The sequence below is a fragment of the Rhineura floridana genome, chromosome 4 (assembly GCF_030035675.1).
Source record: "Rhineura floridana isolate rRhiFlo1 chromosome 4, rRhiFlo1.hap2, whole genome shotgun sequence".
Lineage (NCBI taxonomy): Eukaryota > Metazoa > Chordata > Lepidosauria > Squamata > Rhineuridae > Rhineura > Rhineura floridana.
This window is the reverse complement of record NC_084483.1, coordinates 174946263-174972737: the sequence shown is the minus strand read 5'-3', so window position 1 is coordinate 174972737 and position 26475 is coordinate 174946263. Positions and strand designations below refer to the sequence as shown.

The 26475-nt window shown below is 42.5% G+C and overlaps 1 protein-coding gene across 2 annotated transcripts in view; it reads right to left on the bottom strand.

Annotated features, from left to right (window-relative positions):
- LPGAT1 (lysophosphatidylglycerol acyltransferase 1) overlaps positions 1 to 15945 on the bottom strand; it is a 133480-nt gene extending 117535 nt beyond the window's left edge. The window contains exons 1-3 of one of the 2 annotated variants that reach the window (XM_061625270.1): positions 15443 to 15945; positions 13462 to 13703; positions 11765 to 12032 (exon numbers count right to left, since the gene is read on the bottom strand). In XM_061625270.1, coding sequence (XP_061481254.1) covers positions 11765 to 12002 — 238 coding nt within the window. In that variant the 5' untranslated portion in view covers positions 12003 to 12032; positions 13462 to 13703; positions 15443 to 15945. Of the gene's footprint in view, positions 1 to 11764; positions 12033 to 13461; positions 13704 to 14042; positions 14258 to 15442 lie in introns of those variants that run through there. The other variant, XM_061625271.1, reaches the window with a different exon arrangement.
- Positions 15946 to 26475: the final 10530 nt, after the last annotated feature.

Sequence of the window (26475 nt, the reverse complement as noted above, 5' to 3'; positions counted from 1 at the left end):
CACTATGCTCTCTCTTAGGAGAGAAGTTATGGACCTTGAGACAGACGCACTTAATTCTTACCACCAAATTATCATTCTCTTGAAACCTATGTTAATTCAGAAAGCTTGCCTCAAGGCCGCCCCACCATTGAGCAAGAGGTGGTTTGACCCTGATCGTAAAAATGCTAAGCGTCAAGTAGTTAAATTTGCACGTAGAACAAGAAAGGATCCATCCCCATTCCGTCGCACTCATCTTGCCTTCTTGCGCTCTACTTACAAGTTATTGTTAAGACAAAAAAAGGCCCTGTTTATAAAAGCGCAATGGCAACAGCTCAATCAAGCGCTACAGGATGGTAACGAGCGTGTATTTTGGGATATGGTAGCTGGTGGGTCTGGATCCCATAGTCATTTTACAATTGATCAAATTTCCGCCTCAGGATGGTATGATCATTTTACCAAACTCTACACCATCTCTGCTGATATTACTGGCCCCTCCCCGCCTTTTAATGAGCCTATCTTGATTGGCCTCCGGTCTCGGTAACCCAAATTCGTGCTCTTATCTCCACGTTAAAAAAGGGCAAGGCGCTGGGGGAAGATATGATACCACCTGAACTTTTTATAAATTTCCCAGACTGGTGGGCACCCATTCTTGCCAAATTGTTCACCCAGATTAATAACACAGGCATTATGCCGGAGGGCTGGAAGCAGAGCATTGTCATTCCTATTTTTAAGAAGGGCCAGAGACAAGATCCAAATAACTATCGGCCCATTAGCCTATTGGATATTGGATCTAAGCTATATAGCAAATTCCTTCTGCTCAAATTTGAGGAGTGGGAAATAGCTAATGAGGTCATTCATCCAGAACAAGCAGGGTTCCGGAAAGGGCAGAGTACCATCAATCACTGCTTTACCCTTCATTTCTTAGCTAGACAATCGTTGCTGGGTCCCACAAAACACCTTTATGCCGCTTTCGTCGATCTGGCGGCTGCCTTTGACTCAATCGATAGAGGTCGTTTGTGGGATAAGCTTGCTTGAACCAATATTGATAAATGCCTCTTATATCTAATAAAAGAATTGTACTCTAATAACAGTGTGAGAATAAGAGTGGGAAACAACTTAACAGATCCAATTCCCGCAAATAAGGGTGTAAACCAAGGTTGTCTCTTAGCACCCTCTTTATTTAATTTTTATGTAAATGACATTGTTGCTGAACTAGCGGGCCCATCATACTTTCCTTCCTCTTTGGGAAATAGGAAGGTCTCAATGTTTATTTATTTATTTTTAAAACTTATATACCGCCCGACTAGCAATAGCTCTCTGGGCGGTGAACATAAATACAATAAAATACAATATAGTACAAAAACATCACAATCTAAAATCAAATTTCACAATCTAAAAACTGCATAAGCTAAAATCAAATTACAAACATTACAATCATTAACAAAAAAGAATTAAAATGCCTCGGAGAAGAGAAAGGATTTAACTTGGCGCCGAAAGGATGATAGTGTTGGCGCCAAGCGGACCTCCTCAGGGAGACTATTCCATAATAAATAAATAAATAAATAAATAAATGTTATTATATGCGGATGATATGATACTCTTATCTCTCACCCCCATCGGCCTAAGGAGATTACTGGCACAATTAGATGTTTATTGTAACAAGGAACATTTACAAATTAATTATCAGAAAACAAAGATTATGGTATTCGGGAAAAGACACAACAAACACAAATGGGCTACTGGAGGTTATCCAATAGAACAATGTCGTTCCTTTAAATATCTAGGGATCCACTTTCAAGATACCCTCTCCTGGAAAAAACAAATTGCTACCATCAAACTATCAGCCACTAGGACTGCTGGGGCAATCCTCAGATTTTATAGGACCGTGGGGGGATATCTTGTGGCCCCTGCTCTGAGAATCTTTCAGTACAAGGTCTTACCACAGATTCTGTATGGGGCGGCTATATGGGGCTGGGAAATTCTCTCCTTCCCTTCAATAGAAGCCATCCAAAATAGTTTCATCAGACAGCTTATGCGCCTACCCCCCGGCACACCCTCTGCGTGTCTACAAGCTGAATCTGGCCTCTTTCCTATCTGTGCCCAGATTCATAAAGCCATATTAATGTATGGGTCATCGTTAACTAATGCAAATGCTAAGATCCTGGCGAAGGCTTGTTTGGATCTGGCCGAAAGGATCAGATATTGGAATTCTAGATTTTTGAATATTTATCAACAATATCATATTGCTCCTCAGCCCCTCTCTCTTTTGAATAAAGCTAAACTAAGAGAACAGATTGAACAACACTGTATATGGATGGATAGGCTAGCAATTTCCAATTCCAAGTTTTCAAAGTGGTATGGCATATTTAAATCTGACCATTTAAGGGCTAAGTATTTGTCGAACCTTCTATCTGTACACCTGAGACATGCTTTTACAGCTCTAAGACTGCAGACAATGCCCAGTGCTATTGTGTCTGGCCGTTTTCAGCAGATTCCATGGGGTCAGAGGCTATGCATTTGCTTATTGGGAAAGGTAGAAGACCTACCTCACTACCTTCTTGAATGCTCACTTTACTCACACCCAAGATTTAAATACCTTGATTCTTTGATTAAGGGCCTGGGCTCTTGTGGTGAAGAACAAATCATATGTTTTTTACTAGCTGATACTGATTCTAAGGTCACCTATAGGGTGGCCCATTTTGCCCTGGCTGCTCAAAAATTGAGGGCTAAACACCTTACAAATCAGGGATTCTAAGGTCTTTAGAGGCTGACGGTTTCTACAGTTCTAAACGAGCTATTCATAGAGTCTAATATATTTTATTATTGTGCTGGTGCTTTTTGTTTAAATAATTGTTTAATCATGGATTTTTAAAATTTTATTGTTTTTTTCTCTTTTAACTGTCGTGATGGCCTATGGCAATAAACTTTACTACTTACTATCATGATTTTTTACAGTAATTTCAATTTAAATACATATTTGCTTGATCAAGTTGTCTGTTTTTTTTATTTACATAGTTAGGTAAGTCACCAAAAGACATGTCAACATTTAATCTAAACCAATGCCTCTCTGCCTAACATGAAGGGTTTGACCCAAAGAAGTGAAAACAGACCCCTGCTCATGCAACAGGAGTTCCCCACCACTCTTCTCCACTGTAACCCCTTTGAGTTTTCCGAAAATCTGTTCAAGGGACAAGGAATTTTCTAGAATGCTGTGGTTTGGTGGAATGGGGGGGGCATGAGCAGAAGTGCCTTTCCATTTGTACAAAGTGCCTTTGGATCCAAACTGAATGTTCAACTAGATGGTCTCTAGGCCTAATCAGCAAAGTTATTTATGTTCTTCACCTGCAGCTGACCCTGGAGGAGAGTCAAACAAGGCTGGGGAAGGAAGTGAATTAATATGGCCCATGTATTTCCCTCTGTTCCACTGTCTGTTAATCAGGAGATCCCATCAGGGCTCATGCACATATATCATGTCAAATCTTGGTCTATGCATTTGCCCTTATTGGATCCTCAACCCTTGTTCAATTAGCTGTCACTCGACCTCCCCATGACTTCTGCTGTCATCACTCATCTTTCTCTGAGTACAGAACTAGCCCCCCCCTTAGAATAAATAGGATGAGCACAAGCCCTGGGTGAGACAAGTGACAGTAAAACAGGGAGAAAGGAAAACAGAGGCCCAACTAATTAATCATCTTCTAATAAACAACAACAACAACTTCACTCCTTTCTATTTCCAGTCATTTCTCTCTCTTCTTCCTCTCTCAGGCCTCTAGGCAAAACTCATCAACATGACCTACTGGGGGGAAAGTCAGGTGACAGTGGAGGAGGGTGGGCAGAGGGAGAGCTGCTGTAACAATCAAATCTGTTCCTTTTTCAAGTCACTTTGGATGCCAAACATCTGGATCCAGACAGAAGATGCAGATTCCCTTACAATCCAAGTGAGAAATGAATAGGCGGCAATCCTATTCAACAGTCTAATAACGGCACCTAAACTACTGGTCTAGGTTGATGTAATCAAGCACGTTGTCAAATGTAGATTATGAATATGTAACACAGTTCACCATCTACAAGATCAAACTCAATAGTTTCATTACTTTATTATCCTGCCCTATTCTGAAGCTCATGGATGTGAGGAAAAAGGGAAATATTCTAAAAAAATGTTTTATTCCCATTTTACAGATGGGGAACTTCAACTATGAGAGACAATAGCTTGCCTATGGGACTGTTCAATGAGTTGGCATACAGTCCATCGCACCATTGTTCGCTACATATAGTATTTCATCTTCATATCAAAGCACTAGCATTAAAATATTAAAGTATTCTTCTCTCAACCAAGCTTGATATGCACACACAAAACAAAAGCAACAGATGTTAGCACAGAGATCAGTCATACAGCAAGTTCTTCTGTTCTTTGATCCTCAAAAACATATTCCCATTAAGGTGGATGATGGGAGTACCCCTTTAACATTGCAACTTTTATCAATCATGTTTCTTAATTCATCAAACAATGCCTGTAAAAAGGAACATACATACACACATGGCCTTTTTTAGAGAAGGTTGTGAAAGTGGAATATTTTGAAATACAGCTAGCTGGAGCCCTATGAGCAGGCTGTTTCTGTAACAAGTGACAATCCTTCAAAATAGCATCATTCTAAAATCTTTCAGATTAGCACAGATATCTTCCATGTCTTCAAGAGGTAGCATTTTATCCACTCACCATGAACTCAATTATCACTCCCCTAGGCTATAACTCACACACAAAAACAGAACAGTGTGCCAGCAAACTGAAGCTGCTGCTCTCTGCCAGAAAAAACAAAATCAATAGCTGAAATCCTGATATTGTTTCTTGGGGTCAACTTGTTGCAGAACAGTTTTTTGTGTGTGGTAACTAAATACTTCAATGGGGATCTGTTGTACAATACTCTTTCTACAAAACCCAGCAACACTCTCTTTAGACAATAGGTGCACTTAGATGTCCAATATTGTGGTGCAACTGCACACTTACCCTTCTCTATATGCGCATGCCTTTCTCGGTACCGGTGCAACATCCCACAGAAAACCAATTTTCATTTTATTTTGCCTCAAAGTGAGGCAGCTGTAGTTTCACCAAACATGGACATTCCTCAAACACAAACGCAGTCTTTGTCCTCATGACCACAACCATTCAGGGAACACCGCCTGAAGGCACTTCCCGACTCCACTTACATGTTCCAGCACTTCACCCAGTTCACAGCTTCCACTTTCAAATATTTGTTGTCAGCATTTTGCCAGGTTTCTAAATTATTTAGTCCTTTATAAACAGTTTACTGTCAACAGATGTTAAAGCACTTTAATAAGCAAAACCCAAACACAAAATCAAAATATAACGATATACAGTAAGAAAAACTATAAATTTTCTCTTGTTAAGGTGTATAATTGGAATTTAAACATACATGCTATTTCCCTTCCACTGGTTCCACCTTCATTTTTCTAAATAGCCACTGCACAATGAGATCATTACCATATAAAGACCAAGTTCAGATTTAAGGTCACAGCTCTTAACAATCAAATATCTTCAGGTTCTATATAAATGTATTTTCATTTGCCATCCATGACATCCAAGGAGGTAAGTGTCCTGACCATGCAGGAGACAACCATGGGAATCAAAAATAGATGGATATTGCAGTGAACCAAAACAAGACATAAAGAACATAAGAAGAGCCTGTTGGATCAGGCCAGTGGCCCATCTAGTCCAGCATCCTGTTCTCACAGTGGCCAACCAGGTGCCTGGGGGAAGCCCGCAAGCAGGACCCGAGTGCAAGAACACTCTCCCCTCCTGAGGCTTCCAGCAACTGGTAGCACAGCCATCACGGCTAGTAGCCATTGATAGCCCTGTCCTCCATGAATTTGTCTAATCTTTTTTTAAAGCCATCCAAGCTGGTGGCCATTACTGTGTCTCAATTTTTGCAAACCTGAAATAGTGCAGTTGGCAACTACAAAAGCAGTTTGAAAAATGTATGGAGATATATAAAGGAAAGTGTACAAACTATGGGGGGATATGTAAACAAACATGCGTTCTGATTTGAACTCCAGCCCAGCTACAAAGGATAAGTCTCCCTTTGCAGGCACAATTTTCCACCTGGAAAGGAAATAATCAGTGCACTTAAGAGCAATGTCAGGTGATTGAAAGGTGGATGGCCCCACCCATCTGTCAACATGGCCTGCAGAGTTTGGGGTAACTCAAGATCAGATCCACTGCAGCTCTAGGTTTTTACAAAATGTGTATGCGCCATCATTCTGCTAATGATTGGGCTTGTCCACATTTGAGCATTATTTAGCCGTTAATCCACTTTTTTCATCATTTCACTTTTTCACCAATTAATACACACATGGACAGATTTGAATTTGTATATGAGGAGCAACTTCAGTCTTTCCCACTCATACCAGCAGGTGTTCCCTTTTGTGTTTGTCCTTGCCTTCTAATTTATTGATTCTACTATGTCGATTTGAGTACCGAGAGGGCATGTGCGCAGATAGCTGCGTACACCTTGTTTGTTAAAAAGATTCCCCACCAAGGAAATGCACAACAGCACAGAGTCAGGCACTTGTAAATTTGCTTGTGCAGTTTTCTGACTTTGTGCCGATCTGAGGAATCAAAAGAAAAAAATACGCAAAGCTATACTCCCACACTGGAAATTGTTAGGAGCAGGACTAGAAAAGAAATGAAAGCAATTGTAAATTCTCAGCACACACTTTTCAGATTGCTGCGCAGTATCAGGTGTAGAAATTTGTGGTTTGCTTTTCTGGTTTTGTGCAAATCTGAGGGTTCAAAAGGCTACACCTCCATTCAGTAGCACTGCTGGAAAAGAAATAAAAACATTTCTTTGTCTGTGACCCTGTGTTCCTTCTATGACACTGAGTGAAACAGTTTGGAGTCACCGTTCCCCAGTTTATTGGGTTATCCCAATTATCCTGTATCAGGTAAACCTGAATTTACAGGGGAAAAGCACAGAGACTGGTGTTTGAAGGTAACATCATATGGACTACGCAAATTAAATGGGAACTAAACAGCTGCGAGCACACAGTAAACTATGGTGTGGACAAGCCCATTAGGATATGTGGTTATAAGCCTACCTGAAGCCCACCCACACCACCACTCCAGAAGTTTGAAAGAACAGGAAGGAGTCTCCCTTAGAAATGTAGGAGCCTAGCACAATGTTTGTAGGCAGCTTTATAGATCGCTATGGTAACCTCCATCCAAAACATCTAGAAAGGCCCGAGTTGCTGTTATGTTTCAATAGAGACCACAGCAGCCTTCTGAGTGGCAGTGTCCACCTCCTCTAGACCTCAACATCAGTAAGACATTTTAAGTGACAATTATAGTCGTCGTGTCATCACTGTAAAATGTGAATTCCCTTTGTTATTATAATCCCAAAGACATGCAAGAAAAATTATCTGATAAGTTATTCTTCAATAATTTTATTAAAAGAATCAGGCTCTCTCTCAAATAGGTACTTTGAAGACAGCAGTGCATTATAGATATTTTGAGATCCTAGCTTTAAATATTAGTAAGCAAAGCAGTGCAATAAATGAACAGGCAGATTTCTCTCCCCACCCCCTTTCTTTCAAGATAGCCCACTTACATACATCATCTTATACAGTGTAAGGTGAAGTAACTATGGGTGAAAAGCTGAAAGAAGGCACAGATTTCCATGATGACATATTTTGAATAGACCAAAACTACAACATGCCTCTTTCTTTTGTGAATTGTTTTAAAGAGACTGAAAGAAAGTCACACTTAATTTTATACTTTTTCCAACTGTGTATTTCGCCCACACAATTAATCAGTCAGAAGCCAGGTACAGCCTAGGAAGTAAAAGTACTGCAGAAAGACAGTGTACCATGTGTATACAGTCAAACCATTTCCCCCATGTTAGTTTACTTGAGTGCCATCTCCTATACATGATGTCAATAATGGAAAGTTCTTTTCATGTCTCTTCCGTAGCAGAGGCAGTCAACATGTTCCCCAAGGCACTTGTGGTAGCTATGCTGCATATATCGTTCTTAAGAATCTTGAGAATCCAGTAATTCTATTAAGGAAAAGGAGTGCTTCCAACTCACATGACAGTTTCAAAAATACACTGGAGGCTCAGAAACAAGGACTAAAAAAAAAATCCCCAAATGTATTAGGTTTTTCACATTGCGTTATTGCATGGTAATTACAAAAACTCAATGGACAATTCAGGGTTTCTATGGGCACATCCACTCCAGTTAGCTGGAAACAGTGGCTATCCAGGATAGGGTATGTTTGCAAAACCAGTCACCACTCTCTGTTTAGATGGAAGAGACAGGACTCTGGTCTTCTCTGCCTCAGGTTAAGAAACTCTCGGATAAGCAGAAGACAAAATTCCCCATATCCTAGTGCAATGTGAATAGCAGCTTACAACCTATTAATTGACAACAGAGAGACCCAAGTTCCTGTGTGACCTCCCAATTAACACTTAGCTTACCCATTTATGATTTGTTTGGAGAGAAACAAGCCAGGAGTGCTAGTTCACATGTCACAGTAAGCTACGGCTGTGGTTTGCTGGTCCTGCCTATCAGCAGGATAAAACAGAACAGGAGCAATTCAACAGCATGCACTGGCATGCTGCTTGTTCATGGTAAGTATGCTTATGTGCTTATTGTGAGGGTGAACGGGATCAGTATCTGTGCTCTGGGTTTTTTTCCTTTTCTAATTCTACTTCCTTTCCCCCCTTTTGAAGCTCTCAAGCAAATTACCACTTCTCTGGATGACAAAACCGCTATATACCTCTTAATTCCTCTTTCTAACTCAACTGGGATTCACTTGTTTGTATCTGATACCAATTGTCCTACCCTCATCTGGTACCAGTCTTTTTCCACCTTCCATCCAGCATTCTCATAGCACCAATACATTCCCCTTTCTCAGTCTATCTGCCCCAATCCTTTCTATTCTCTATAGATTTAACCACATAGGCAATATTTAGATTGGATGGCAACTATGTTTTGAACTTCTTTCTTTCTTGTAATAAATCATGTACATATATATTTTATCTCTCTAACTCTGCCTTAGTCATCACTAATTCCCTTAGTTAAGAGCCTCCATTTTCCATAGTACACCATGACTCTTGGATTAAGGACCCAGGCACATGATTCCTCCTGTACACATATAATCAGTGGTACGTGTAACACTGTTATTATTTCATCCACTTAGTGTTTAGAATATTACACATTGACACATATATTATAGTCCATTTCAACACAGTTTGTTTTCTGGTAAAGGCTTTTGCAAGAAATTGTCACAGAAAAGCAAGTCTTTCAGCTGAACTTCATCTTGCCTTACTTTTATGCATTCTGTTGTCCAAATTCCTTTGTCTCCAATACCAGAAGTAACCAAGATGAAAAAAAAATTGCCTACGACAACAGTGTGAAAGAGTTCACCTCCCCTCACCTGCACACCCTTTTGGGGTTAAAATCAGACACCCACCCTTTGTATGTGAAGGGTGCAGACATAGTAAGTAAGCATTCACTGTCACATCTAGTTTGGCCCTAAGACTGTAGCCTTAAACTGAAAACACAAAACAAAGAACAGATTAATATTTTCTTATAAGTGTTATTGAAAAATGCACATTTAAAAATTGCTGAAGGCAGAAATATGTAACTAAGCATAAATTAACTGGCAACTACAGAGTCTCAAGTACTTTTATAGTAATAAGAAAGCCAGCAAATTACTGGGCCACACAACTATTTCTGGGACTTTTTCTCCACATGTGGCAAAATCATTTTGTCACCATGGATAGAAAATTTAGGTGAAGAAGCAGTCATCTGAACTCTACATCATAATCCCAACCTGTTTTAGCACATGGCTGTAAATAAATGTTGACACCTGAAGAGTTAAAGACAAATGCATGAGCAAATGATAACAGATGACATAACTGTAAAGCACATGGTACAAATGTAAAGAAAAAACTGAAGAGTAATTTATTTTTATTTCTTAGGGCCACTTTTTAAATCATACAAGAAACAGTGTGGCTTCTTTTTTGGGAGAGAGGTATGATCTTAATCAAATAAGCATTGACAATTATCTTCTAAACACTAAGAAGCACATCAAGTCTGTAAAATGCATATTCACTCATTACAATTATTCTGCGTATATGAAATGCCTGAGATAATGATTACAAGAAAGTTCTATCTAACTTCTGGACCTATATTGACAAGGACTACAGGTAAAAGTATACTGACAAAAAAACTCACTGGAACCTTTTTCCTTATAAATATATTTAGGATAGTTCTTTAACATTCTTACTAGTTTCCGTTACTGCTGTGACAGATCATGTCTAAGCTCTACAAAATAGCGGTAGATCAGAAAATTTTAAGCAGAATAGCATCATGTCACTTTTGATAGACACACTATCTGTTTTTCAAATTGTGAGCATATAAAACTTTGATGGCTATTATTACATTATGCTTCCAAAACAAAAACACCAAGAACGGGGGAAAAGTGCCCATGCAACTTTATAGTCTGGGAAATAAATAGTTAAATGGAAGTAATTTACTAAAAAGATCAGGAAAAACAAATCTGTACAGCCAAACCAATCAAATAATTTAGAATATATGAATTAGTTCCCTTTTTCCAGACATAAACAAGTGATTTGTCAACATTCACTGGTATATCCACAAATTTTGATGGTCTGAAATCTGTTAAATCGTAAGAGACACAGTGAATTCACAAGATGTCAACGTTTTCTAATTCTGGACATTCCCTATCATGCATGTATAAAAGCCAGTTCCCAATATTCTGACACACTGTATAACAACCATAATATATGATCTGGGATAGAGATCAGAAATAATAAAACCTGCCTTTCATTGCAAACAGTGAGTGCTTTTCTTGTAAGCCGGTGTTCATCGGTCAGCCCTATGGGAAACAGGAAAGCACTACACTTGGGATCAGTGTTGACCTGAGGGCAAAATCTGCCCTCTACTCCCGACACTGGGGTTTCTGAATCTCAGTGATACAGATCCCGTAGATGTGTAACATGTCCCTCTTTTCTAGCACCCTTATTGTTGTTGTTATGTGCCTTCAAGCTGATCACGACTTATGGCGACCCTATGAATCAGCAACCTCCGACTGAGAGCAATGCCGTCAGGAGTCTAGATCAAAAGGATGGACTACTAGCAGGGGCACCCAAGGTGGAATGGTCAAAGCTGAGACACCAGACTAAGATGCATCAAAACTCAGAGAAAGGCAACGGTAAATCACCTCTGAATACCTCTTACCACGAAAACCCTATGAATGGAGAGCATCCTTATAATTATGTTTACTTTTCAATAAATCCCACTGATTTCAACAGGGCCTCCTCTTTCCCCAAAGAAGTCCACCTGTCCCATCTCTCTTTCCTTTTAAACAACAAAACAAAAACAATTTTGTCCAAGTGTGTCTTTCAGAGAAGAGGGGGAGAAATGACTTTGGGAGCCTGTTTGATCCGCTGTATTTCTGATTTGAAAAATCATCATATTTCTATTTTACAGGGGTTTTTTTTAACTTGTTCATTCTTTGGAATTTTGTTAGATGGATTGAACGATTGTAAATGTTATTTTACATATATAATAAAAACTTACATAGGATTTTAGCCAAAAATTCTGCAACTCTACAAACATTTAATATATATAAAGAGAAACACATAATTTTTTTTAGGAGACTTCTACTCTTATCAGTGTTGCAACATATAGGTTTATTCTTATATATATGCATATTTCATATCAAGTAGTAAACTGCTCTTACCTGTATATCCTGCCCACCAGCCCCAGGAGGCCACCATAGCTAAAAGCCATTTAAATAATACTCCTTCAATATACCAGAACCATTTACTATCCAAAAATCGGAGAGGTTGTAGTACTATTAAATATAGAACGTAGGATGGAATAGCGACAAGGTTATTGGCAACCATGAAGCCAAATCTTAAGAGTGCTTTCAGAAATATATAGGCCGCCCTTTGGGCCTGTTCTAAAGTCACAGCCATTCTCTTCACACTGGAGTCTGTAGTCTTTTCCTACAGAATAAGAAAGAGAGAAATTACTCAACATAAAGAACACAACTTCCTGCTTAACAGTGGCCAACAAGGCCTTACTTCAAGTAAAGCAAAGATTTCCCCCTCTAATTAGCCTGTTTTCACACACATCCTTCATAGAGTCATATCTATCTTTTTTCATCCTCAGATGAAACAGAGGAGTCTGAGAATTTTACTTAGATCTGTTACACAGAATGTAAATAACCAGCCTTACTTTTAAAAATTGACACACCCAAAAACCTACCATAGCTACCAGAATCAAGAATATTAATATAATCAAGAATATTAACACAAGTGATCCTCTGGTAGCTGTCATAGTATACACATTTTTATTTGTGCTTAATGTGGTAAATAAGTAAGATTTTATGTTTGTGAATATTATTTTTGTAATTATTTTTAACTGTTTGGTTTTTGAAATCTTTGGGTGTAACATAGTTAAAACATTAAAGACTGACTAGAGAGCCATTGTGGTGTAGTGGTTAAGGTGTTGGACTACAACCGGTTTGAATCCCCACACAGCCATGAAGCTCACTAGGTAACCTTGGGCTAGTCACTTCCTCTCAGCCTCAGAGGAAGGCAATGGTAAACCACCTCTGAATACCGCTTACCATGAAAACCCAACTCATAGGGTTGCCATAAGTTGGGATCAACTTCAAGGTAGTACATTTATTTTATAACTGACAGGTAGTATATGTTTGTGAGGGCTGTAAAGTAATTTCACAAAACACTTTCCCATGGTTCTAGGATTTTGTTTACACAAACATTTATATTTTGAGTATAATCAAGTAAATAAACTGTACATAGAATAACTCATTATCATTCACTCTTGCAAAGTCATGGCAGAGATGCAAAGGAAACACACATTTGTGCATTCCAAGTGGTAAGATGATGACCAAATGTAATTATAGTATACTAAAGGGCAGTTCATTTGAGATTCCCTTTGCTTTTCCTCAAAAACTGGTAATTTATCATGGGTTACACTAAGAGCAGGGAGATATTTAACTCCCATTTAGTTAGCAAAGGGAGGTAGATGAGGGGGAAAATAGCTTCTCTAGCTTCATTGACAGGACTATGCCTTTTAGCAAATGCAACCAATGAATGTTGAAGCCTGGCACTAGAATAGTTGAAATGGCTCTTGTAGCCTTCAAATGAGGAAGAAAAGAGTGAAATCAAAATGCTATCTATTAGGAGGCAGTGAGAAGATAAAAAACAGAGATAAATGGGGGAGGGGAGTTGTGGTAGCTGGAAATGGAAAGCACTAAGAGGAAAGAAGAGTAATTGAAGGACTAGGGAAAGAAGGGAAACACCAGTGGTTAGTGGAAGGCAAGGGGAAAAAACAGCAGAAGATAAGAGATAGTGAGAAATCACAAGGCTAAGCAAGTCAACCAAGTGGACTCCGTGGTTCACTCACCTTCTGCTGCGCAGAGGGAAGGAGATGGCAAGGCCGAGGGAGCTGGGCCCGGGAGCAGCAAACGCGTGCGCCTTAGTTAGCGGCTGCTGGTGAATGAGGTGGCGGGGGCGGCGGCGGCAGCGGCAGCAGCAGCAGCTCTGACAGAAGGACGGCGGGCTCATGGACACGGAGATGGCTAGCCTGGCCCCAACGTAAGGAGCTGGGAGCGCTGGGTGCCGGCTCCCTATTCCATTTGCAGCTCCCTGAAGGGGAGAAAGGCGAAGAGTAAGCGGGTATATTTGAGATAGAGAGAAGCGGCACAAATGCAAGGGGTTGCTACCCTGTGAGGAAGGGCGCGGGGCAAGAGGATTTGTCCCGAGCTCGTGGCGAAATCCTTCACCACCGCCGCCTCCAGATATGCCTTTCAGGGCCTATCACGCCCTCCTCCCTCTGCCCCGGGAGAAGAGGTCTGAGCTCTGCCGCCAACCGCGCCGGCGGGTGTGTCCCCTCCTCCCCACACGCCCTCCACCAAGGTGGGGGGGGGAGAGGGGCGCGCCCGCCCGGCCAGGGCGAAAGGGCAGCGGCAAGCGCGACTCCCGCACCTGTTGGGGTACATATTAGCGCTGGTCCCTGCACGATACTGGAAGGAAGGGGAGACGAAGGCCTCACGCCGTTATCTTTCTCCTCACCGCATATTTCGGTTGGAAGGGGGCGCCCACCCTGGCGCGCTGTGGAAAGGCGCTAAACGCTTGCAAGGGCGGCCAAAGAAGGAAATGCTGCTCCCCAGTGAAAAGAAGAACGCCGTGTATCCTTTGCGTGTATCCCACTTGGGGAGGAACAGGGCAACTCTCCTCCTGGCGCTCTTGACAAGAGTGTCGGAGTTAAGTGTATGGATCCGCCACATTTTAAAAAAAAGAGGCAGTGGAATTATCTCTCTTCTCCCCCCTCCTCAAACTATCCCATAGGAAAGATTTTCGTAAGGTCAATAAAGAGGGAAATACCTGGCAATATTGGGGAGCACACTGACTCTGATTAAAGGTCTTTTAGAACATCAGAAGTGAGCCACATGTCTGCTACCTGTTGGGGAGGGGGGAATCCTCGGGATTAGCAATTTAGTTCACAGCAGCCTCAAGAATGGGAGATCCTCTCATGGGTACCAAAAAATCACTTTCCATACAACTAAAAACAAGAGGGTCAATCTGTCCGCAAGAAAAAGCATGATCCTTCCCTATACTCAGTCCTCGGCCTTTTCCAGAGCCTGAAACTGCTAATTTCTCCTCCCAATTTGAGGATTTTCCAATCGAGCATCAATGGGACGATGACACCCCGCTTCATTCACTGTCTGTACATACAGGGATCCTCACAAGGGCGTCAGTGGGATGACTGTGCCATACTCTTCCCTATAAGAGGAAAAGGTTCCGAAGAATACTCAACAGTAGACCTTTCCCCACGGCACTATTGGGATGCTCCCATTCTAATTCAATACAGAATCCAGACCCTTAGGAGAACCATATTTAATCTGGGCGAGAGGGGGAATTATCACCCCTCCTTCTTTGCCTAAAATGGGCGTAGAAAAGCAGCAGTGTGTGGGGGTGACCCTGTCCCCTTTCAGCCTCCGGGTGGTGATGGTGGGGAAGCCTTCTCAAGGGCGACAAACCCTCCTCAACTGCTTTCCTCCTCTCTCACCACCACCCCGCGCAGCTCACCTAGATCTAGAGTAAGGGAAGGACCGAGAAAACAGCCAGTAGGAACAAGGCGCCCCGACCTCATCTCTGGCTGCGAGGGGGATCCTCTCAAGGGCGCCAAAGGGAGCGAGAGCCTGTCCTCCGTTTCTCCTCAGGAGGGAGCTGCTTTTCCAAAAGCCCGAGAAGAGCAGCGCCAGCAGCTAAAAGCCTCCCCCGGGTTTCAGGTCACCCCCCCCGGCTCCCTTTCTTTCAGGATAGTCGCTGTTCTCAAGGAAGGACGGGCGGATGGGGGGGGGGGAGAGAAGGGATTTCCGTACCTCCGACCGGCCGGCTTTCTTCCCCAGGCCGGCTCCAAGGAGCTTGCGAGATTCATAGTAGTAGCAGCAGTAGCGGCGGCGACCGTGGCTACCACAGGGCCGTACGAGCCCTCGCCCACCCCTTCTACCGAAAGAGGATCCGCCGTGACGGCCCGTCGCCACCTCCGCCTCTTTCTGCTAACTCGACTCGGCGAGTCTCTCTCTCTGGCTCCCGAGGAGGTGGATGCAGTGGCAAAAAGCAGGAGCGGGTCCCTCACTGCAGCAAGCACCGCTCCCTCCGGCCGACAGCTCCCTCTAACGAGGCTAGGCAAGCTGGCAGGCTTCGGCCGTCGCTCCGCCCGCCCATCACTCGAACAAATCCCCCGTCGGGCAGGGCCTCAGCAGGCCGCCTCCCTCTATACCCCCCTCCCGGAAGGGCAAAGTAAGCTCGCTCGTTCCCCTTAGAATGAATGCTCATATGTCAGGTGGGAAATTTTCTCTCAAAAGAAAACACAATCTGACAAATAGCGACTGTTAAAAATGCAAAGCCTCCTCCCACCCCACACTTCCTCTTTTTATTAAGCATAAATTCCTATAAACGTAAAAATAGAAAGCCGCGGGCTATAGGACCTAACACCGCCTTCATCTCTCCCATACATTGTCATTAACAAGCGACCCTTGGCTTAGAAAATGTCGCTTTAAAAAACTCAAATGTGCAGCCTGGATTAATACCGCCCCACGACTCGTGTGCATTCTCATTCTCAAACCCGGGAAGGGGGGGGAGAGAAAAGAACACTGAGCAAAGGAGACAGGAACTTGAGGGGGATTGCAACCAGGGGCAATGGGCGGGGGGACACCTCACATAGGATCTACAGATGTATCACTAGAGGTAGGAAGAGGGGAAGAGGCTGGTGGGGTGATAGGCAAGAGGGCTGGGGGACTTTGAGAAGAGGGTCCTGGAGATCCAAAAGAAGGGAGCTGCGTTAAGCTGTGGCTTGTAACGAAAGGAGGTAAGGATAAAGAAGGTGGGACCGAGGGCAAGAGGGTAGGAAAGGAGTCAGATAAGGTTTAGGGACCAAAGAAGCTGTTCGTGGGAGGGAAGGACAGGCACAGAAGTAGCCTAGAAAATGAAGCGGTTCTGAAAACCACATACTGACTTGAAATAAAAACGTAAAAAGCCATCAGAACATTTCACTGGAGATTTGTAGTAGGTTTTATTGATACTCTAAGGGGGCCAGAGAACTTTTTTTATTGGGCTGCATAGAAATGTGGCAATATTAAAAAAACATTTTAATATTTTAATAAGTTTTTGAATGTTTTTAAATACCTATTTAATTTTTATTGACAATTTTGGTTTTTTTTGTAAACTGCTTTGAGCTTTTATTACAATCAAAAGGTATATAAAATTTGTTAAGTAAATAAATAATTATTAGTTTTACAAATATTAATATAATCTGTAGCAAATAAATGGACAAAACAAGATAAATTTTAATTTTACATTGCCTTATCTGCCAACATTCAGAGTGGTTACGTGAGGAAGTAATGTCAGCAGTCATGCCAGTCTGGAACTTGAGCTCTCCCCTTCAGGTGCTAAAATTGGTCAAGAATACGGCACTTACTGCTTTGCAGTACAATTAACATGGGCGTATTTGGTAGTGAAAAATATAAGGAATTGCCTAAAAAAATTTTGAAAAATCTGGTTCTGTCAGGGAACGACGACTCTTGTTCCTTTATCCCCACAATGGGAGAAGAAACAAAATGGCTGCTGCACAGCAGAAGATCCAGAATGGAGACAAAAAAAAGATTTATAAGAAATGATGAGGGAGATTAAGCAGAGCCAGGAACAGCTCATATAGAAAAGCTAACCTCTTTTAGACCAAATTCAGCAGGAGCCATCGAAGAGAAATTTGATGATACAGTGAATATTGCTGAAACTGTGATGCAGCTGGAGCTAACTTCAAGATTAAGTGATTTGGTTACAAAAAATAAATAAAGCCAAAATCTTACTCCAAAGGTGGAAGATTTTGAGAACAGGGCCTGTTGCAAAAACCTGAAATTTCACAGGTTTGCAGAGGACTGAGGATCATAATTCAGCTCCTGAATCAGTTTGTATGTTAATAGCTAGCACATCTTAGGCCTGAAAGATAAAGCATCAGCATGTTGAATGCAAATAGCAGATTGTGATCTTGGGAAATCATTGCATGGTTCCTTCACTTCAGATCTAAGGAGAAGGCTGTATGCTTCCTTTAACATGCCTAAGGGAATCATTCTCATTCTAGGAACACACTATCTGGGTCTTCCAGGATATAGCTCCAAATACTTTGTACAGGAGGTAGGATTTGGAGCTGTAACAGAAACCCTTACATTAACTAAGATGTGATATTGCTGAGGCTATCCTTTCACTTTTTGATGGTGGTGTATAATGATTCTCAGCTGTCAGCAAATAGCTCAGAGAGAGGCTTTGATCTACATTCTGTGCTAAAATAAGAGGTCCCCAAATACTTGTGATGGGAGGACCCAAAGATGAATTTGAACAAGTGGAACAAAGTGATATTGCACCATTGGAGCTGTAGCAACTGGGATTAAGACAGATGGACTGAAATGCCTAGATGTACAGATTGGAAGGACAAGTGTAAAGACGCTTTGCACTTTTGAAACACTTCTACAAAATGCTTTCCTTTTTACCACTTAATGAAATGAGTAAGGTGAAGTGTGAGGAATATAAATGCTAATATATATCTAGGGGGATCTTTTAATTTTTCTCTTCGTATTATAATACCCAGACATTCTGGGGGTTTGCTTGTGATGGTACACTTGCATAGTATGGTCTAGCATGGCAGTCCCCCTTGTAGCTGAATAGCACACCTCTGATAAAGAAGATATCTGGAGAAGGGCGTCAACAGAAGCAGGTTGGTATGGGAGCAGACACTCCTTCAGATGTTTGGGTCTCAAGCCATTTAGGGCTTTAAAGGTATGTACCAGCACTAGCTGTTAAGTGTCAGCAATTTTGCTGCCAAGAAGTTTCTGCTTTTCTTCATCTGATGTCAAAGGAGGTCCCAGGGGGCACTATACTTTTGTAAAAGGAAGTGTTTCTCCCTCTTCTCAACTCTTTGCTTGTAGGCACCAAACTCTAATCAATATATTTTTTTCTTGGAGGTTCTAAATTATATTAACAAACTTACAGAAGGTGAATATGGGGTGGGGGAATCTGAACTTGGTAGTGTACCCACATGTGGACAAGTCACTCTTAACAGTGTCCAAGAAGCTTAACTCCCAAACCCCACTACAGAGCCCTTCAAAAGTATGGCTTGGCTGATGTCTGGCAGGCATCACATCCCTCAGGAGAAGACTTTTCATTTTGCTCCCCATTGCAAAGACTCACTCAAGAATTCATCCTTATATCAGCATCTCTAGTGAGTTTAGTAAGCAACATCATGATTAGTGTCAATGCATAGTTAGACAATGTGTGGGTCTCTAAAGAGTCAACTAGTAAACAATTAGAATGTCAATTTTATGGCAGAAAACAGTTGCTGAGAAGATTTTTGAAGATTAATATTTTAAAATAATACAGAATGTGGGGTTGTGGTGGAAAACAGTCAGGGACTCTAGGAGCAAATGTATCAACATATATTTAAAAGCAGAGGGAAACTGAATTCTGTATTATTGAAAATGTGGTTAAATAAAGTGGTTTTTTTAAAATGAGATAGGCATACGAGTGCCTCTTTAAAATATTTTAAATGTATGTTTTATGACAAAGTGTGAGCATCTTAGGAACATAAAAAGCCTTGCTCAATCACAGAAGACCCACTAGTCTAGGTGTGGGAAATTTTTGGTGCTGCAGCTGTTGCTCATCTATAACTCCCATCATCCCTGGCCATTGGCTATGCTTGCTAGGGCTGATGGGAACTATAGTTCAGCAATATCTGGAAGACCAAAGATTCCCTACCCCTGATCTAGTCCAGCACTCTGGTTTCCATAGTGACCAATCAGATGCCTCTAGAAAGCTCTCAAGCAGAACATGAACGCAGTAGCTCTCTCTCCACTGTTGTTCCCCAACAACTGATGCTCAGAGGCAAACTGCATCTGAAATATGAAGGTCTTCTTTAATCATTGCAGTCTGGGGAACGGACTTAGCTCAGTGGCAGAGGACATGTTCTGCATGCAATTGACTGAATCCCTGGCATTTCCAGGGATGGGAAACCCTCCAGTTTGAGACTCTGGAGAGCTGCCGCCACTCATGTTGACAATACTGAACTCAATTAAGTAATTGTCTGCCTTAGTAAAACACAACTTCCTATGTTCCTGTTTCAGAAAATCACAGTAACATGTCTGAACTGGGTCTATAAAGCCATTACCATGGATGGTGTTAATACACTCCTCAGCAGTGACACAGAATTGAATGTATAGCATTTTCTGCCCAATGTGCTATAAAAACCACTATTTTGGCCCTCCCAAACTTACAGCACTGTTCTATATACGTCACACTACTCAAAAACAATTTCCATTGAATTCAAGATTGGTGTAATAGAACTGCAGCTTTAGAGTGGTTCCTGTATCAGTGTGAAACTGTGAGTCACTTGACTGCCAGCTATGAAAAGTAAGCCATGTGGTCAGCATTGTACAGTATTGCAGCTTGGTGCACAGTGATTCATGAAGTTGAATCTTGGCTATAAAACTTCAAGTCACAGTACATTTGGTGCAACATGAGACTTGTTGTTTCTGTAAGACACTACACAATCGTATTGTTGTGAGTTTGGGGGTTGGAATGGACAATTCCTGTGGGTCCCCTTCCAGCCTCTGATTTGGAACCTTGTGCCTTGGGGTGAGGGGCTGGCTCTGCTGGCCAGATGAGTTTCTTTTGTTAAGCTAATAGAGTGGCCAGGTTGTTAATGGGTTATCAGGTGCCCAGCAACTGGTGAGTGGGCCAGGAAGATCCTTTTGTCATTGAAACTCTTCAGGAGAGCCTTCCCCCTCCCTCCTGGCGGCTAGGAGAGGTTTGTGTTTTTAGTGTGTGTAGAGTTGTGTTGGAGAATAGCTGGGAACTGGAGGCAGGCAGACAGACTGGCTCTCTGCACGATTGCTTTAGGATGCCTCCTGTAGCCCTGATGGAAAAGCTGGATATTGGACTGCTGATACCTTGAACCCCTCCATCCTAAGCTCAGGTTGGAATGTGTGTAAATAAATAAACCATATTTCATAAAGACACCACAGTCTCCGCTGACCTTCCCAAAGGAAACCAAACCCTGGACGAGCACAGGGACCCCTGGAATCTCTCCGCTCTGAGATTGGGGAGGCACTCAATACAATGAATTCAGTGGGACTTACACCCAGATAAGTGCCTTAAGCAGCAATCCTACATGCACTTAGCTGGCATTGAGTCCAATGATTACACAATGCATAAGATTGCACTGTAATACAATGAAACTTTAGGGAGTTGGTTGTGTACTGATACACAAACAAAATGCATATATTGCTGTAGTTTCAGGATCTGCACAGGTCTAGAACTAGTAAACTACTGGTTGTCTTTTGCCATATTTATTTATTTCCATTATCATACAACTCTTCATACAAAATCAGAGCAGTAATATGAACAACACAAAGACCTTGCTCTGAGAGGTGTAAAATGGACTGCTTTCAAGTCGATTCTGACTTATGGCGACCCTATGAATAGAGTTTCCATGGTAAGAGGTATTCAGAGGTGGTTTTACCATTGCCTTCCTCTGAAGCTGGCTGTCAAGAGGTGTAAAGCACCCTCAAAAATTTCTTCCACTTCCACTGTCAGAACAGCAGCAGCAGTCATTTTCAAAAGGCACCCCCTATGTCTGATATGAAGTTTTTCATATACTAGTAGTGGTAGCTGATATATTAAAATTATATTTTCTAAAGAAAAAAAAATTGTAAATTGACATATTTTACATATTATTTATCCAAGAAATTCTAAAAGGCAATATATGCAAAAATTATGTTACATAGTGAAAAAGTACCATTCGATATTTTTAATTTGCTAATATCCTTAAACATGGAAAAGACATCACAATTATTAAATATGCACAATCAAATATCATTAAAACAAACTACACAAATTTTGTTATGCTCTGTTTACTATGCACTGATGAAAACTGCATCACTATGCAATCCAAATGGTCAAGTTACAGATGCATTAAAACAGACATGACATTGAAGTCTGCTTATTAGCACGTTGTGCTTGCCAAAACATTAGGTAGAACACTTCATTGTAATAAAGGACCAAGTGCTCCTGCCACTTACAGTAATACTATAACCACTGTAGCCACAATGAAAAAAGGGTGATGGGGAATAAACAACTACACATTCTGAACTATTCTGAGGAAACAGAGAAACATAACTTGCAAGATCTAGCTATTTACTGTGGAGTTATATTCTGGGTTGACTCCTGACGGCATCGCTCACAGGGTTCATTCAAACACGCAAGCCCACTCACCACTACAAGGTGACGATCCAGCCGTCAGCAGTCATGTACTCCCAGCAGGGTCACCCATGGCGGTAAGGTCAAGGGAGAGGAACCAGACAAAGAACGATCCAAGAAAGTCCTCAATGGCAGAACAGGTGGAGGATAACAATGTGTACGTTACAACGGCTGTGAAGGTGGATGAAGGCTGCAGCAGATAAAAGACTTCCAATCATCATGGTATCCCATGCCATTGGATCAAAGCGTTTTCTGTCAAGATTGTGTGTTGATCATTGTGCGCTGATCTCCTCACATAAAACAAACTCACGCACAGGCGACTTCCAAGCAAACCAAACCAAACCAAACCAAAAGTCCCATGGTGATCAGCAAATGGCAACGGGGGCAGGACTGTGAAATCCAGAAGCCCCTAGTCATGGACTGGCACATGGGCAGTGGATACAGACTCAGTCGTCCTGGCTCAAGGACCAAGGCAGTTGAGTAGATCGGCAACTATATCCACGACTGAGCAGTCCTATTCAGGAACCACTCTACTCACCCCATATGGGGAGGGGGCTAGAGAAGGTGCCCTAAACATAGTCTGCCTCATCTCTCTCCCTGACTGGATTACCGCGTCCAGTGGGGTCACCACTTAGCAGTCACAAAAGACAACTGAATTTAGGAACATGGAATATACGGACATTGCTGGACAATACAGATAGTGAGCGTCCTGACCGCAGGACTGCCATCATCGTGAGGGAGTTGAGACGTTTTAATATTGACATAGCAGCACTCCAAGAAACTCGAAGAGCAGGAGGACAACTAAAGGAAAAAAAATGAGGTTATACCTTCGACAAATACATGGAGTAGGCTTTGCTATTAACAATAATCTTGTGACGCTCTTGTCAGAAGTTTCTATTGGCATTAATGAACGACTCTCAATGCTCCAGTTAAAACTTGCCAAAAACCAGTAGACAACTATTGTAAGTGCTTATGGACCAACATTAGATGCTGATGAAGACATCAAGGAAATTTTTTATAACCAGCTGGACACCATCTTATCAGAGATACCTAAGGAGGATAAAATTATCCTCTTGGGTGATTTCAATGCAAGAGTTGGACGTGATTTCGATTTATGGCCAGAAACCATTGGGAAAGGAGTTGGCAATAGCAACCTGAATGACATTCTACTTCTGACTAAATGTGCAGAGCATAATCTTGTTATTACAAACACACTTTTTCGTCAGAAAAATAAATTCAAAACATCATGGAAGCACCCTCAGTCAAAACACTGGCATCTCCTGGATTATGTAATTGTCCGTGCCAGAGATCGTTGTGATGTACTCCTCACTAGGGCCATGACGAGTGCTGATGACAGTCTCCAAGTGACTTACAAAATTTTAATAGAATAAAGCCAACCCCCCATCATCAGAAACACATTTCTAGGAACATCAACACCGGCTGGGAGCTGCGCTGCAAGACTCCAGCGCTTCCTCGGAAGAAGCCTGTGAGGACCTTGCGTCAGGGTGAGTCGCCGCCACCATTATTACCATCATGGGCATGGAGGCATGTGGGCCCAGCCCTCGGGCACTGACTTTCTGGGACGTAGAGGAGGCTGAGTTGCTGGGCGCCAACACCCAGGGCTCTGAGTCCAAGGTCTGAGTTCAAGTTTGCCAACTTCACTCTGCCCAGCTAGACTCGGATGCTGCCCGAAGTGGGGGGGGGACATGGGCAGCAGCAGAGGAGGAGGTGGTTCTGCACAAGGCACCCCTGGAGTCCCCGGAGCGGCAGTGGGGTTGTCTTCCGGGCCCAATTCAAGGTGTTGGTATTAACCTTTAAATCCCTATATGGTCTCGGCCCAGTTTATCTAAAGGAGCGCCTTCAACGCCAATTATGCCGCCCGACAAGATCAGCCACACAGGGCCTTCTCTCAATCCCGCCGACAAAAACAGCTAGATTGGTGGGAACTAGAGAGAGGGCATTCTCAGTGGCGGCCCCCACCCTTTGGAACTCCCTCCCACAAGATCTACGGCACGCCTCTTCCCTAAATGTATTTCGTAAAGCCTTAAAGACCTGGCTCTTTCAACAGGCCTTTGGGATTTCCGGGGAGGGTTAACTTTTATGACTGAAATGCCTCTTACCCTGCACTAAAATTGTTGTTGCTGCTGTATTGTTTATATATTGTATTAATGTATTTTATCACATTGTGTTTTAACTGTTTACATGTACGTCGCCTAGAGTGGCCATCGGCCAGATAGGCGACACATAAATTAAATTTTATTATTATTATTATGTCACCTCGCCAGGGCAGTTGGACGCCAAAGAAAATCAGGACATTCCCCTCCCAACAACAAACATATGAAACTATAGACCTGGTTGCAAATGCAATTCAGCTGGCTTTGAGGAGACTGGAATTTAACACAGAAAATGCTGTTATGTGTATCACGGATAAAGCCACCATTAAGAGCTACTATGTGTATTGTTATTTAACTTTTGCAGATTGTATTTTGTATTTTGTATTGTTTTATTGACACATTTTTATATTGTATTTTATATTTGTGTTATTTGTAAGCCACCTTGAGGGCCTTTGGCCAAAAGGCGGGGTATAAATAAACTAATAACAACAACAACAACGACTGCTGGACAGATCACCGATTAATTCGATCCACTATGGCTATTAATACTGTTCCTCAATGTAGGCTCCAAGGAAGAAAACCAAGGCGTAAAATGAACATCCATGCCCTTCAAGATCCTATTAAGCGAGCCTGCTTTCAAATAACTCTCAAGAAACATCTACCGATGGAACTCCCTGAAAATGTTGAGGAAAATGTTGAGGACAGACATCCATTATTGCAGCATGTGAACAAACTATTGGTTTGATGAGAATGACAGTGACATTGAACATATCATCAACAAGAAAAGGAAAGCCTTCCAGATATGGCAGAAAGACACTAACTGTGCTGCTAAGGAAAAAAACTATGCCATTGCAAAGGTTGAGGTCCAAAGAAGAACTAGAGAACTTAAGAACGCCTGGTGGATAAAGAAAGCTCAAGAAATCCAGCACTTTGCAGATGCTCACGATGCACAGGGCTTTTTTAATGCCACAAAGGCCATCTATGGACCAACAAATTACGGTACAAATCCCTTACATTCAATGGATGGTACCAAACTTCTTAAGGATAAAGAGTCTATTGCACTGCGCTGGAAAGAGCATTACCACGACCTGCTCAATCGTAACTCTGTCATTGGCCAACTCGATGAGGTCTTCTCGCAAATTCCACAACTACCAGAAACGAGCTTGCAGTATCCCCTAATTTGGATGAAGTCAGTAAACCCATACGGATTATCTGGATCCATTTCAATCTGGTTTCAGGCCTGGCTATGGGACAGAGACGGCTTTGGTCGCCTTGGTGGATGACCTACGCAGAGAACTGGACAGGGGGAGTGTGTCTCTGCTGGTTCTACTGGACCTCTCAGCGGCTTTCGATACCATCGATCATGGTATCCTTCTGGGCCGCCTTGCCAAGATAGGACTTGGGGGCACTGTGTTACAGTGGCTCCAATCCTTCCTGGAGGACCGAACCCAGAAGGTGGTACTGGGGGACTCCTGCTCGACCCCTTGGCCATTGACCTATGGGGTCCCTCAGGGTTCCGTTTTGTCCCCCATGTTATTCAACATCTACATGAAACCGCTGGGAGAGGTTGTCTGGGGTTTTGGGGTTCGGTGCCATCAGTATGCTGATGACACTGAACTCTATTTCTCTTTTCCACCTGAAGCCAAGGAAGCCTTACAGGTCCTAAACCAGTGTCTGGCATCAGTGATGGACTGGATGAGGGCAAACAAGTTGAGATTAAATCCTGACAAAACAGAGGTACTCCTGGTCAGTCGGAGGGCAGATCAGGGAATAGGGATTCAACCGGTGCTGGATGGGGTCGCACTCCCCCTGAAGTCTCAGGTTCACAGTTTGGGTGTACTCCTGGACTCAGCTTTGAATTTGGAGGCCCAGATTGCTGCTGTATCCAGGAGCGCATTTGCCCAATTAAAACTGGTGCGCCAGCTGCGCCCGTTCCTGGAGCTACCTGATCTGACTAGGGTGATGCATGCCTTGGTTACATCCCGCTTAGACTACTGTAACGCGCTCTACGTGGGGCTGCCTTTGAAGACTGTTCGGAAACTTAAATTGGTACAAAGAGCTGCAGCCAGAGTGCTAACCGGGGCTAGTTACAGGGATCATACAACTCCCCTGTTACAACAGCTCCACTGGCTGCCAATTTGTTTCCGGTCACAATTCAAAGTGCTGGTTTTGACCTACAAAGCCCTATACGGCTCAGGTCCAGGCTATTTGACAGATCGTATCTCCCTACATGAACCTGTCCGGGATTTGAGATCTTCAGGTGAGGCCCTTCTTGTGTTCCCCACACCTTCGCAAGCACATATGACGCGGACACGAGATAGGGCCTTTTCGGTGGCCGCCCCTAGGCTGTGGAACTCCCTTCTGAGTGAGGTGCGATCAGCTCCCTCCTTGCTGTCTTTCTGGCGACAAGTAAAGACTGTTTTATTTCAACAGGCATTTGGGATAGAGAACGACCAGGATTAAGTGTCATAGGTTTGGTGATTACATTATATGAT